This window comes from Arachis duranensis, unplaced genomic scaffold (genome assembly GCF_000817695.3).
Source record: "Arachis duranensis cultivar V14167 unplaced genomic scaffold, aradu.V14167.gnm2.J7QH unplaced_Scaffold_232525, whole genome shotgun sequence".
NCBI lineage: Eukaryota > Viridiplantae > Streptophyta > Magnoliopsida > Fabales > Fabaceae > Arachis > Arachis duranensis.
Genome location: NW_026264851.1, coordinates 147,808 through 161,764, shown reverse-complemented (window position 1 = coordinate 161,764; position 13,957 = coordinate 147,808). Strand labels below are relative to the sequence as shown.

Below are 13,957 nucleotides of genomic sequence, written 5' to 3'. Positions count from 1 at the left end.
TGACCAAGACGTTTATACTGAAGCCATGTCTGAGAGTTTTCCCATGACGGTATGTTTGTCTGATGATTTGAATTAAGTGCCTTTTGTGTGGTACTCTTTTCATGCAGTAAGGAGTATAACCCGTCCTACTCTTTAGCAATTCTAATCGTCCTCCCCGTAGTAAGATCCTGAAATACACAATGAGTATGAAAAAAAGTTGCAGCACAATTTAAGTCTTTGGTAACCTAATGAATAGACAAGAGGTTAGTAGATAATTTTGGAACACGAAGCACATTTTTTAAATGGATAGAAGGTTGAAGGTGGATGTTACCATATCCAGTAATAAAAATATAGGAACTGTTAGCAACAGTGATTTGTTTGTGACCAGATGAATTAGTGTAAGATAAAAAAAGAAACGGAATGAGGTTTCATATGATCTGTAGCACCAGAGTCTACAATTCAGGTACTCTCAATGCTAGGAGCATTAAAGGATAAGAAGCTAGAACTCTTACCATTCATGGTTAAAGCACAAGGTCTAGATGTCTTACTAAGTGAGTCCATAAGACCACGTAAACGGTTTAATTCTTCTTTGCTAAGGGATGGTGCCTCCTTTGTAGCTTGTGAGATAGTTGGGTCTTCCACACTTTCGGAATCAGACAATGTGTGGTTAGCACGTATTTGTATGGCATATTTGAATCCTCTAATACGTTTGAGGACCTTCTCCTTTCCATGAAGTCTAAAACATGTGTCCTTAGTATGACCCGTTTTTCTACAATAACTGCACTAGCGATCATCACGGTGAGTCTTTGAGGGAGGCTTTCCATATGAAAGGGATGGACCTTTTAAAGGACCTTTGCTCATGGCTAGAGCTGAACCATCAACAGATACTCCTTCCAACATGACTGACCTCCGAATTTCTTCCCCTCATACAATATGAAAAACTGCTGAGAGAGAATGAATATTTTCTTTACCCAAAATTTAAACTCGAATTGGATCAAATCCAGAGTGCAAGCCAGACAGAAATTTAAATATACGTATCCTTTCAATAAATTGTGTCAATGTAATAGAATCAGGTGTGCACTGCATAGTCAAATTTTGATACTGATCTAACTCGATCCACAAACGATTCAGCGTCCCAAAGTAGTCAGTTACGGAGAGGCTCCCTTGCTTGGTATTGAAGATCTTGTTTTCTATTTCATAACATGTTGTAGTATCCTTCTTCATTGAGTATGCCTGACTTAGATTATTCCAAATCTCCTTAGCAGTGGGGAAGAACATATAATTACGGCTGATTTCTGGTGTCATAGAATGTCATAACCAGGTCATGAAAAGAGCATCCTCATCATCCTAGGCTTCATATTTGGGGTCTGTCATGGTTGGAGGATTTTCTTCTAGATGATTTAATTTCTTTCGCCCTTGAGAGCAGTGCGAACTAGTTGAGACCATTGGAGGTAGTTGCCCCATCAAAATGATACGACCCTTGTAACACCGGTAAATCATTGGGGCTGATGAGAGGTATAGTCTTATCATTCGTCATTGGTAAGAATCGGCAACAAACGGAAGACAAAAGAAGAAAAAAAAAGAAAAAACTGATGATCGTGTCTGGGCAAGCAGCGTCGCAATCAAAGAGATCGCGCCGATGGGAACGAAATCTCCTAGGCTTTGTAGATCGACAAATCCCGCTTCTGATGGTGGTGGTACTGTTCAGAAACTCGCCGGGAAAAAAATTTTGGTGGCGGTGTGCGACAGCAGCAGGACACCGAAACAGGTATAGTTGCAGTAATGAAGGCCGCCTGAAAAAATGCTTGAAAAATGCGGAAACAGAACCCTCAAAATCGGGATACCAACTTGAAAAGAAGATTTTTGAATATTATTCCTGAAATTGTTTCACCTAGAGAGTGATTACATACAAAATATAAAGATTATTTACAACCTAACGAAGGAAAGAAAATAACAGGTAATAAAATCTATTCAAAACAAATTTGCACCAAATATGTCCTAATATAAACAAATCTTTACTAATTATAGAATAATTACAATAATTTACTTGGTTTGTGCTTGTAGGCTGAGTTAATACAAAAGATCGTTTGAGTAAATTGGACATTATTGAACGAAAGACAATATCTGTGTTATGTGTAACAAAGAAATTGAAACTGTGCAACACTTGTTTGTAATGTGTGAGTATGCTTGGTAGGTGTGGTGCGCATGGATTACTTATGTGGGTCGTGTTTGGAGTATTTCAGGCTCTATAAAAGAACACTTTAAGAGTTGGAGGTCGATGCCATTGAAAAAAGATGTGCGAAAAATATAGTTAGTGAGCTCACTTATATGAAATAGAAAAATAATTATAGGAAAATAATTATAGTGAATTGTATTGCTAAATTGTTTGGTTGTTCTAAAAAAATAGTGCAAAATCAACTTATGTTGTTGATAATTATGTCGAAAATGACTTATGAGTTATTTAGTGTTTTGCCCTACCTTTGTATGTTCCAGTAAATGTGTCGAACTTGTTCTCCTTTCAAAAAAAATGTGGTGACAATTCCATGTTCATATATAATAGTTGAACTTTTATTATTTTAACCCATCTACATTAACTTTTTCTGGAAAAAAAATCAAAGAAAAACTTGTGTAGATTAGATTATATTAGCTGTCACCATGCTTAATCTGATGCCACTTAATAGGAAATCAAATTACATTGTAACAGCCGGCGATGCAATTCTATTTTAGTATTTTGATTCTCAAGCATTTCCTCGAAAGCCAAGAGGCCAAGTGTGTTTGTATCTCTGTGGTCAAGTGTGTTTCTATGAACATGCCAATTTCTAGTTAATTGTAAACATCACTTATTATTCAATGTTGGGGGAAAATAGAATAAAATCATTCCTAAGTCATCAATTAAATAAAACTACAAACATATGTAAAAACGAGTATCTTTCAATGTCATTCATAAGTCATCAATTTGAATCACTTTGATTATCGGACAATAATCAATTCTTTAATTTGTTTTTTTCGTTAGACATAGTTTTACACGTTGGCCTACAATGATTTCATCTGAAACACCACGACCTTGTTTATGGTCAACACACACTCCCAAGTCCCAACTCCCATGCCATACGCAAATGTAGATTCTTTCTTTTTGCCATAATCTGTGTCTTTTGCGTGAGAAAGGCCCGGAGGACGTGTCACATGGGTTGATTGCACATTTAATGTACGATTGGGCTTTCATAAATCCGGGCCCAAACTCTTCAAAGATTTACAGAATTATTTTATTGTGATTTATTCTAAACCCTGGATTAGGTTTTTCCATTTTTAAACGGGCATTAATATTTATGCGTCTGAATATGAATAATAGGAATACATAAAAAAAAAAAAGATCCAACTTGAATGCAAGCGACGATTTTTGGATGCCTTTTGCCAAATGGATCAAGCACTAACCAATATCGATGTGAAAAGGAAATGCACTTATTTTATTGTGGTTTTCCCCTAAAGAATATGCAACTGTTAACTTTATCTGTGCACCACCGTCCAGTCCACCCCGTTCCCAATCAAATAACAGCTTTATCCTAAGCCAAAAGTTTAAGCCAAGTATAAATATAATTACTACTATTTACTGAAAAGATCAAGAACCATCTTGTAAAATATAGGTCGAGTGTTGTTTGTTTTATTCCTTCTTACTGAAGGAATCCTTAGAACCTTGCCGTTACACCCAACAAGTAACAAGCGCGTTCCGTTGTTGACGTGAGATATGAAATTCAATTAAAATTAAAATTTTGAAATTAAACCCCCAAATCCAAACACATTCTCTTTCCTTACGCACTAATTCACTATTCACTCACTTAACTTCACCTCAGCTCAAATCAATGCAAGAACCTTCTAGAACCGCCACCGGTTACCCGGCCCCACCCTTCAACCACCCTAACGGTGGCCAACCGCCACCGCCATCCACCACCGCCTACCCCTACGCCGCACCTCCTCCCTACCAGCCCCATCCTCAGTACTACAATCCCCAACCCTACCAACAGCGCTACTCCCCTTCCCGCTCCTTCTTCCGCGCCTTCATCGCCACCATGATCTGCCTCGCCGTCGTCTTCGGTGTCGTCCTCATTATCACCTGGCTCGTCCTCCGCCCTTCCCTCCCTCACTTCACCATCACCACCTTCTCCGTCCAGAACTTCTCCACAACCGCACAAACCGTCTCCGCCACGTGGCACCTCACCTTCCTCCTCCGCAACAATAACCACAAGATGTCCGTTACCTATAACGTGCTTCGCCCTTCCCTCTTCTACCACTCTAACTACCTTGCCGACTCGCAGCTACCGCCGTTCAAGCAGGACACCAGGTCCGAGAACACGCTCAACGCAACCTTGGTTGCCGTCGACGCCTACCTCGAGCCACGCGCCGTGACCGATTTGAACGCCGAGAAGTCGAGTGGCTCCGTTACGTTCGACGTCCAGCTGCTGGCTTCCGCATCCTTCCGATCCGGTTCGTGGCGGTTCAGGCCGCGCGTGCTCAAGGTTCTCTGCCGGAAGGTTCCCGTGGGCTTAACGTCGAAATCCTCCTCCGGTCAGCTTGTCGGCGGATCCAGGGAGTGCCAGGTGTGGACTTGACTGAACAGTTTTTTTGAAACCCTAGGTTTGAGGAAAGGAGGAAAAATCTAAATTCAAATTGATATAATGGTTTAATTTTGTGCCTTAGTGATTTGTGTTTTCAAGTGCTTTTTTTCTTAGGATTTGAATTGGATATTGTTGGTTAGTTTATTAATAGTATGGTTGTATATAATTCGCGTAATTTTTTGGCATTTTGGTTCCTTTTCAAGTGCATTGAGATTTGGAAATATGCGTGATAAAAGAATATGTTTATTAGAGATGAGAGACAGAGAGGGAAGCAAGTGATGTATTCTCAGATGGTATGCTCTGGTTCATTGAGGGAGTCAATGGTCTATTACGCTGACTGTAGCAACTAACTTATATTGTTGGTTATGGTTTGTCTGTTGATAGGTTCAACTAATAGATTATGACAAACTATTCGCTTGTCAATTTTCATAATATTATGAGGGGGAAAAATATCATTTGGCTATATCAATTTTCAATTCCGCTACGTTACCAACCGCATTTCTGCCAACTTCTGTCAACTCTTGTTTATGACTGTGTTTAATGGAAGTATCTTTGTGGATGTGTCTAATAAAAATATATTTTTTATGACTGTGTCTAATGGAAGTATTTTTATAGATGTATTTTCTGGATGTATCTCTTTATACATGTGTTTACAAAATAATAATTAATTATTGTTGGCAATAAGTTGGGCAGATAGTATATTAGTATCCTATACTTTTCCATCAATTTTAAGTAAATTAATCTATGCCTTTCTTTTTGTATGCCACCATGACTATGCATTGTCTTGAGGTATGTATTGCCTATTGGGATAGAATGAAAATAATCTGTCGAGTGGTAAATGCATTTCTAGGCATGGTTTTGGCTGTTTTCTTGGTAGTCTTCCGAATAGAGGTTGATCACATAACGGCAAATGCAGTTTATATTATTCTGAAATTAACAAACCTTTGAGACCTACTTTTGTATTTTTCGGTTACATTGGATCCTCTGAACATGTTGTAGTAATATCATTATAGTTTATCTAGAGTTTCGGCATCTCCCTATTTCTATCTTACAGAATTTAATTATAAGCATGAATGTATGATAGGACACATGCCATCATATGATACATATAGCCAATGCCATTAAGTGGCACAAAGGCTTTGCTGTTATTTGGTATGTCCCCTTTTATATCATAGAGGTTAGAAGAATATATTGGATTGTAATAGTTATTTTCTGCAGAGTGTTTCCTGGTAACAAATTGAAGGCCTGTTGATTATTGGGTAAAATAGTCATATTTGTTGTTGCCCTGCCCTCTTCCATCCTCTTTAATTAACTCAAAAGAAAAATGTCAAAATCGAGTATTTGGGATGGTTAAGGGATGATGATGATGAAGTTATTCAAAGACCTTCAGTTCTTTCACTGTGCCGGATCTGGCTATGCATGGATATCAAGTTCGTGTATTTGGGATGGTTTGGTTAGTCCTATAGGAGGGATCATTAACCTGTTGAAGCTGGTATCCAACAGTATGACAGTTCTTATGCTTGCGGCTATTTATTTTTATGAATCGAGTACGAAATTGGGGCTTGCTGTTGATTTAAGATTGGAGGAATAACGCCTAAGACCCATTGGCGACAATTGGTCAGTTTTCTCCCCTTCTTCTTGAGTTGGGTTTTTGTGTTTATTCATTAGTTGTCTTGGGCATGATCGCGACTTTATGAATTAATCTTTAATAAAATGCTGGTGTGTTTTTTATTTCTTCTGAAGTCTAAAGAATTGGGAATTGGTGGTCTTTTAACATTTGATGCTTATAGTTGATACATTTATTTAGATGACGGTAAAAAAAACTTTCAGATAATGGATGGAAAAAGAGAATTTTATACGTAATAAATGGGATGATTCCACATTTACATAATACATTAAGGCCCTATTATTGGATAAGTTGAATCCCGACTGAAGTCCTGCCATATAACAAGCCTATCCCAATAGTCAAGGTTAACAATCTAACACTTAGTAATGTAAAATTACATTATTGGTGGAGTCCAGCCACAGAGGCCTTAGCATAACAGTACATGTACCACCACTATTATGGAATGAACATGTGGACAATTGCTTTAGTTCTTCATCAAAACTAAAAAGTCCCCTTGCCCTTTTATGAAATGTCTTTTCCATGTAACAAACTTCATCTAGTGGGTCAAGACTTTGTTGTTTATTCTGGTAAGTTGATAGAGCTGTGATTCCGTTACTCTATTCACTGTTAGATATTGTGATTGTCAATTTTGATTCTCCAATCTCCATTCATTCAGATCCACTGCCCGACTGCAGTTGGTTTGATAGATAAAATAGTTTTCAGATAATCTAGAACAAATGCTAGAGCCATTTATTTGTAGGTTCTTGTTTTCAGGGGTCAGATCAGATGCAAATAATGAAGGGAATGGAAAGGTTGTAGTTGGCTAGTTGATTCCCCACCTCCCCCACCCAAAAACGACCGCCTTTTCTTATCTAGGTAATTTGAAAATCTTTTTCAAATAATCAAGCTTGAATCAAAGAATGGTGTCCCTAACAACAAATAATCTTTGTTGTTATTTGTTCTAGACTACTATCTTCCAAATGGCAGCTACGTTCCTAAGGTGATGATTATGTATTGTAATGGATTCCTTCTTATCATATGCTTTCACTTCTAATTTATTTCTGGCTACTGGAATCTCTCAACAATAAAGTCTCATCATGTGAGTTTCTTTGCTTTATTCTTATATTGCTTTGGCATTTTTGTATGTTCCCCTGATTTTGAATCATTTTATGAAAGAAGTATTTGGCATCACCTTGATTTACTTTCACAAATTGGAAGTTCTTATACGCCACCTTTTGTACCCTGGGAATGTTGTACATTGGAATAGTAAAGGCCTTCACACTCGAGTTTCATAAGCATTAACGTTGGAATTATACAGGTATAGGTTCAAATGCATGTATTGTCGGTTAGTTCGGGAGAGAGTATTGTATAGGCATGTATTGTTTAAAGCCTGTTCTACCTTACTTATAAGGAGGGGTTGGTATCCTGGTATATTAAGGCGAAGATACCAAGAGATTTGTGTTATGCCATATTTTAAATTATATATCCAAATTTGGTATTTCAGAAATTTCTGGGACTAGTTTGGGTGTTTAGTGGATATTTTTATCAGGTTTAAAATTCAAATCCTTCATTAGAGTCATAAATGACTAGGACATTTTAATCGCAAACGTTTTGTTGTACGTGATGAGGCCGAATATGAGAGGGGCTCGACCCAGTAAAAGGTCAATGGAAGCCCAAGGGTTCAATGGGTACTTGAGTTGGGTTATGCTTTTGCGAAAGTTAAGCAAAAACAGTAGTAGAAAATTAGGAAGAGTTTTGTATCTTAGCAAGCATCCTAATGCCTTGATCAGAAACATTAACCATTGGAGGGAAAAAAAAAGACTTGGGATATTCTTTTTGTATATATTTACAGAAAAGACAATAGATGTGCAGATTGTCTAATTCAAAAAAGTTTAGAATTACCCAGGCCTTTACTCTTGGGATTTACCTCTTAGAGAGGTTGCTAATACTCCAATAGATGATGAAACAAGGGGTTACCTTGTCTTGCTTAGTTTGTATTTAGGTTTCTTTTTTCTGGGCTTAGCCCCAATTTAATACCAAGAACAATAATAATCACCTACTACTACTAGCCATTCCTCCAAATCCAATACACTAGCAATTTAATAGAACTTAAAACTTGAGGATGTCTAAATAAATGGACTAAGAAATTTATAATAAACAAAAGTATAGGAAATTAATTTTTACTTAGTCAGTATTAGTTATTATTTTTTTTAATTCTAATAGTTCTCATTTTTTGAAGGATTGTTTTAGGGTTTATAAAGTAATGTTTAGAATTAAGAATTTATAATTTATGGTCTAGAATTTAAAATAAATAAAATAATTTTAAAATAGTTAGTTGATGTTGGCTAAAGAAAATGTTAGCTTTCTAGCATTATTCTTGCAACAATAAATCCAACGTGACACTTTGATCAAAATCATTAAGAGTCAAAAGAACGTTTTATGAGCCTTAGATCTCCCAAGAACTCGAGCTCCTCTTCCAACGCTATCTTCAGTCTTTTAGCAATGCATCTACAAGGAAAAAGAGAGTTCAGTATGATTTGGTTGTGATTATAAGAACAGAGTATAGTCACTTTGACGACCACAATATCATCAAAATATAACGAATCATGCAAAAAGTGGGCGGAGAAAGTGGCCATGCATTAGAAGGACACGATTTGCGTACAAATTTTCCTAAAGGCCTACATGTCTACCTTGAAAGGTAAGGCAAATTTGGGACTAAGCGGTTGTTTTCCCACACTTATCCATCACCCACTTCCACCCACCATCCAATGTCATAATAATGATTAATAGTATTATGAATCTAATCTAAGATGACAACTATATGGGCTGTCAAGGTCCCACTAAGTTCGTTTCTCTGTCTACCTCTGTCTAATCAAATTTGTTGGGTACAAACATGAGATCATTAGAAACCTGAGTTTATAGTTTACAATACATACAAATTTGATTAGTTAGCGTAAAAACCACCTGGGTTTCACATAATTTTTCGTTCATCATGATGCGTTGGAAAAAGGTTCCCCTTGAACACTAGGAACATTGGAAAACGATGCAATTGTCTCTTTGTATCTGCATGCCTTTCAATGTATTCCTTCTCAAACATTGGTGTGGTCTTTGAATGTGACTGAAAATTTCAGCAAAGCTCCTATCATTGGACCCTGCCTTACATTATTCAATTTCCAACATCCATAGCTTAATAGTTAATACGAATTTGGCAGCAAATCAGAATTTTCATACCTCTATTTCTTAGTGGTTGCACTTAACCAATGACTTTTGAGGCAAAGTATAATTGAGTTATAAGAAAGCTCATCTTCTTTAGCAAAGTGATTGCATGATTCAACCTTGCACTTGAACAAAAAAGGAAAAGAAAATTTGGAAGCAATTGCATAATAAGAAACTAAAAACTAATAATGTTGGTTTCTTACATAATTGGAATTCTTATTCTAGATTTCTACACTAGGATCATGGACCTATCTGTGAGACTCTAATTTGTGACTATAATACCCTACCACCATTCCCCTGGAACCGATGCATGCCTTTTAGCAAATTCTTTATGGGTGTGTGAGCTGATTGTCTCCACTAGCAAACAAGTTTACTCACCTTCAACATGGTGTTTAAGTCAAACCCTTATAAATTTTTAGGGCAACGCTATTCTATAAGGTAGCGTTTGTTTTGAGGTATTGAGATAGAGACTAGGAGATTGAGACTCAGTATTATGTTTGTTGGTTCAGAGACTTGTACTAAAATTTCTGTCTCTGTTTCTAAAATTTCAGTATTTTAGTACCTCCAAAAAGTAGGGACACAGGGGATTAAAATTTTTAGAGATGGAGACTGAAATTTTAATAACATTTTATACCAAAAATACTCTCATTTTAATTAATTAATTCTAATTTTACTCTTTGTGCAAATTAAATTAGAGTTTTATTCTTGTTTTAGTTTCTGTCTCCCACTTTATACCAAACAGAATACTGAAATTTATTTCAATCTCTGTCTCTTAGTCTCTGTCTCTCAGTCTCAGTCTTTCTGTCTTTGTCTCTCCACCAAACGCTACCTAAGGAACATTGTCTAAATTTAACCTCCTGCCCCACATAAGCTACATCATATTCTGGTATATATATTCCTTATAAATTATTCTTGATCCATCATCGATTTACACCATACATACATAATAAGTTACTGAACAGAGCATCGGTTTAAAATTCACTTGTTAAGATAATTTGGTGACAAGTTGCATAAAATAAATTGTAGTATCAATGTTTATGTACCCTTAAAAATAATATCAGCTATTGAGTGATATTTCGTATATGCAACTGATTATTAAGTGTTTAAGGCCATGATAATATTATTCTCATATAATATACATAAATATACATTAACAAGGCAATTGCTTTATGCTTATCCACCCAATATTTCTATGGTTTGCCCTTTCTTTAATGTCCCTTATGAGGTAATGAAGATTTCTTATCCTTTATTTGATGATTTGACATCTAACCTTATGTTTTGTTGAGTTGGTTTGTTTACTTCTGCATGAATTCAATTCCCTGATTAAAATAATTATTTCTATACATATTGGCATAAGTTTGTGGCCTTGTATATAATTCAATTCGCCATTTTTTTAATAAAAGCTGTCTGTGGCTAAATTATATATAAAAGCAGAAGAAGCTCATGATAGTATTTATTTATAGCAATTGAATTTATAAATCATGCAGTGAGTAGTAAGTACTACTTCATGTTTTAGGTACTCTTTCCAAGCAGAATTTGATTGCAAGTTAAAAACTTGTCCAAGTCAACGAAACATTTTTGCATGGAGAATACTACTACGCATATATGGTTTTAATGCAATTCGAGGTATAGTACTTAAATTTCATATATGTAAATTTCATTATACCTCGGACATATTTATTCACATAGGAAGATGTACCTTTGGCAGTTGGCACCAATGTAAGCAAAAACTATAAAGTTAAACTATTAGGTAGGGTGGTGAATGTGAATATATGTCATAATTCAGTTCCTACATTATACTTGGATATATAATTTCCAACCATATATGCAGGTGGGATTTCAATTTATATATGTAAAGCCAAATTCATTATTGAATCTTGATTAGTTAATGCTACTAAATTGAATGTTAATACTAACTGGCATTGAAGACTGTAATACAAAATTTAAATAAATACAATTATAGTTGAATATTTATGCAAGCAAAAAAGAAAACTTACCGTATGATAGAAGCTCATGTTTACATATATGAACATACAAGCCCAAAGTCAAGTCTTTGTTGAAATCAAATCACTATCACTTCTCCCAATTTGTTAGTCCCTAACTGCTTTATTTTTTATTTTAAATATGTTTATTTTACCAACTCATTTACAACCAATTCTACCATAGTAGGTGAAAAACCTCACAATTGTAAGGCTGACGTGCACCCAGGTTTAATGCTAAAATTCTACTACAAGAACCTTCTTTGTATAGCTGCTACGTGTTATTCACTCTTCTTTAAATACAACCGTCATGAATCAACTTGGATTGGTCGAATGGTTAATTCACTCGTCCACTTAAGTAATAAGTGTTAGGGAGTTCGAATTCTGCCTTGTGCATACAGCAATTCATTAGCCAACAACAAACTCTTAAATAAAATTCAGATCTGTAACAGATTAATCCTTAAGTCATTAACCTATTGGGTTTAGAAATACCGTGGAAAAAAAAAATATAACTATCATGTGCACCCTAAGTGACTACATCATTACTGTTGATGATTAATTAATTATGATAAAATAACAAAAAAAAAGTGAAAATCATAACTATATTGTATATACATATAACAACATACCCACATCATATGCATTTCGATAAAGAAAAAAATGAGTGTTATTTTTTATTAATAATTAATAAAAATACTTGTTCTTTACATTTTTATTTCCTTTTCTTAATTTATTAGTTATTATTGAATAAAATAAGTTAGATTCCTGCCAAAACTGACCAATAGTGTCCTTGACATTATTATTTATGTGAAGTTGATTTTAATCGAGAATATTCAAATTTATTATATTTGATTAAATTATTGGTTACCAATTTTAATTTAGTTATCATTTATATACAAAAAGTAATTTAATCGGGATCATATCCCACAAACCAAAACAAAATCAACAGTGATTCTCTCTATATTTTTAGCCACTAAAATTTATAAATACCAGAGACAATATTCTTTATAGATATATTTTCTAATCCTAATTCTTATAGTAGACTCTCTAATCATCCTCCCCTTTCACCACGGTGAGTAACAGTAACCTTTATCTAATGTTATTAATGGTGTTTTTGCCTATAAATAATGCACACTCTAGATTGTTAGAAAACATTCTCTTTCTGAGATTGGTGAGTGAGTGAGTCCATTAGAAGCAAAGCAACACATGCTTTCTTTTTTCACTTCCCTTTAATCTTTCAACCTTCGACCATCATACTACCAACAACAACATCATCAATCATCATCATTAAAAAAAAAACCGCTTTTAACGTGGTTGAAGCATTTTCACAAACACAACACAGACACTAATAATAACACATATTCTAAAACACAACTAACCATGTCGAAGAAGGAATGCCCCCATCATGACGACGACGATAACCACCAGCTCCACCGCCAAATACTCGCCGGAATCCTCGGATTCATCTTCCTCGTACTCCTCGTGATCTTCCTCATATGGATCATCCTTCGTCCAACCAAGCCACGCTTCATTGTTCCATATTTTCTTTCTGGGGGATGCTCCCATAAAGATGCATCAAACGTCTTTTTTTAAAGATGTTTTTTAATAATTAAAATTTAACACATATAATCACTTAAATTGTGTTATTTTTGTCAAAATTAGGTCAAATAAATTAATTTGACCGAAAAATAGTAAATCAAAATTTGAATCGGTCTAAATTAATATTTTTATAAAAAATAACTATAATACCCTTATTATATAAAATGACTAAAATACCTTATTATATATTAATTTTAAAAATTTTAAATTCTAGACTTTTTTTTCTTTGTCGTTATAGGGTTAGAATTTAAACTTTTCAATATATATATATATAATAGAGATATTTTAGTTGTGTTTTATAATAGGGATATTATAGTAATTTTTTATAAAAAATATTAATTTACACCAATTCAAAATTTAATTTATTAATTTTTGTGCTAAACTGATTTGTCCACTCTAATTTTAATAAAAATAATATAATTTAACTGATTATATGTGTTAAATTTTAATTTTTAAAAAACATCTTTAGAAAAAGACGTTTTTAACATCTTTATTTAAGTGGCTCCCTATTCTTATTGGTTTAATTTGATGCTTAAGTACTACAATATTTTACCTTCTTTGTGTAGTTATTAACTTATTATTATTGTTTAAGTTATTAGTTATGTTTCGACCATCAACCATCAATCTACCTCACTCTATACTTTCTTCATAGTGTTTTTTTTTTTTTCACACACAGACATGTAATATATAAATAATATTTTTATATAAAAAATATATACAATATAAAAAATTATTCTTTGTTCGTAATAATAATAATAATAATACATTTTTGTAACTATCCAATACTAATTTAAACTCTTGTATTTAAATTCCACAAAGTAGATGCTAGTATTTGGATAGTATATCTATATTTGATATATTTGTTGCTTCACATTAACGTAGAGAGTAGTGCCTCGAATTCAATGGAATCGGCATAGGTACTCTACTAGTCTACTTAGTTGACCAAGGTCTTCTTGGGATCTTGCTCT

General features: G+C 34.5%; 1 protein-coding gene across 1 annotated transcript; it reads left to right on the top strand.

The window, feature by feature from the left end:
• The first annotated feature begins 3,589 nt into the window (after positions 1 to 3,589).
• LOC107462096 (uncharacterized protein At1g08160) lies at positions 3,590 to 5,021 on the top strand. Its single transcript, XM_021129270.2, has one exon. It carries the CDS (start codon positions 3,837 to 3,839, stop codon positions 4,581 to 4,583), a length of 747 nt encoding a protein of 248 aa, XP_020984929.2. The 5' UTR covers positions 3,590 to 3,836; the 3' UTR covers positions 4,584 to 5,021.
• The last annotated feature ends 8,936 nt before the right edge of the window (positions 5,022 to 13,957 follow it).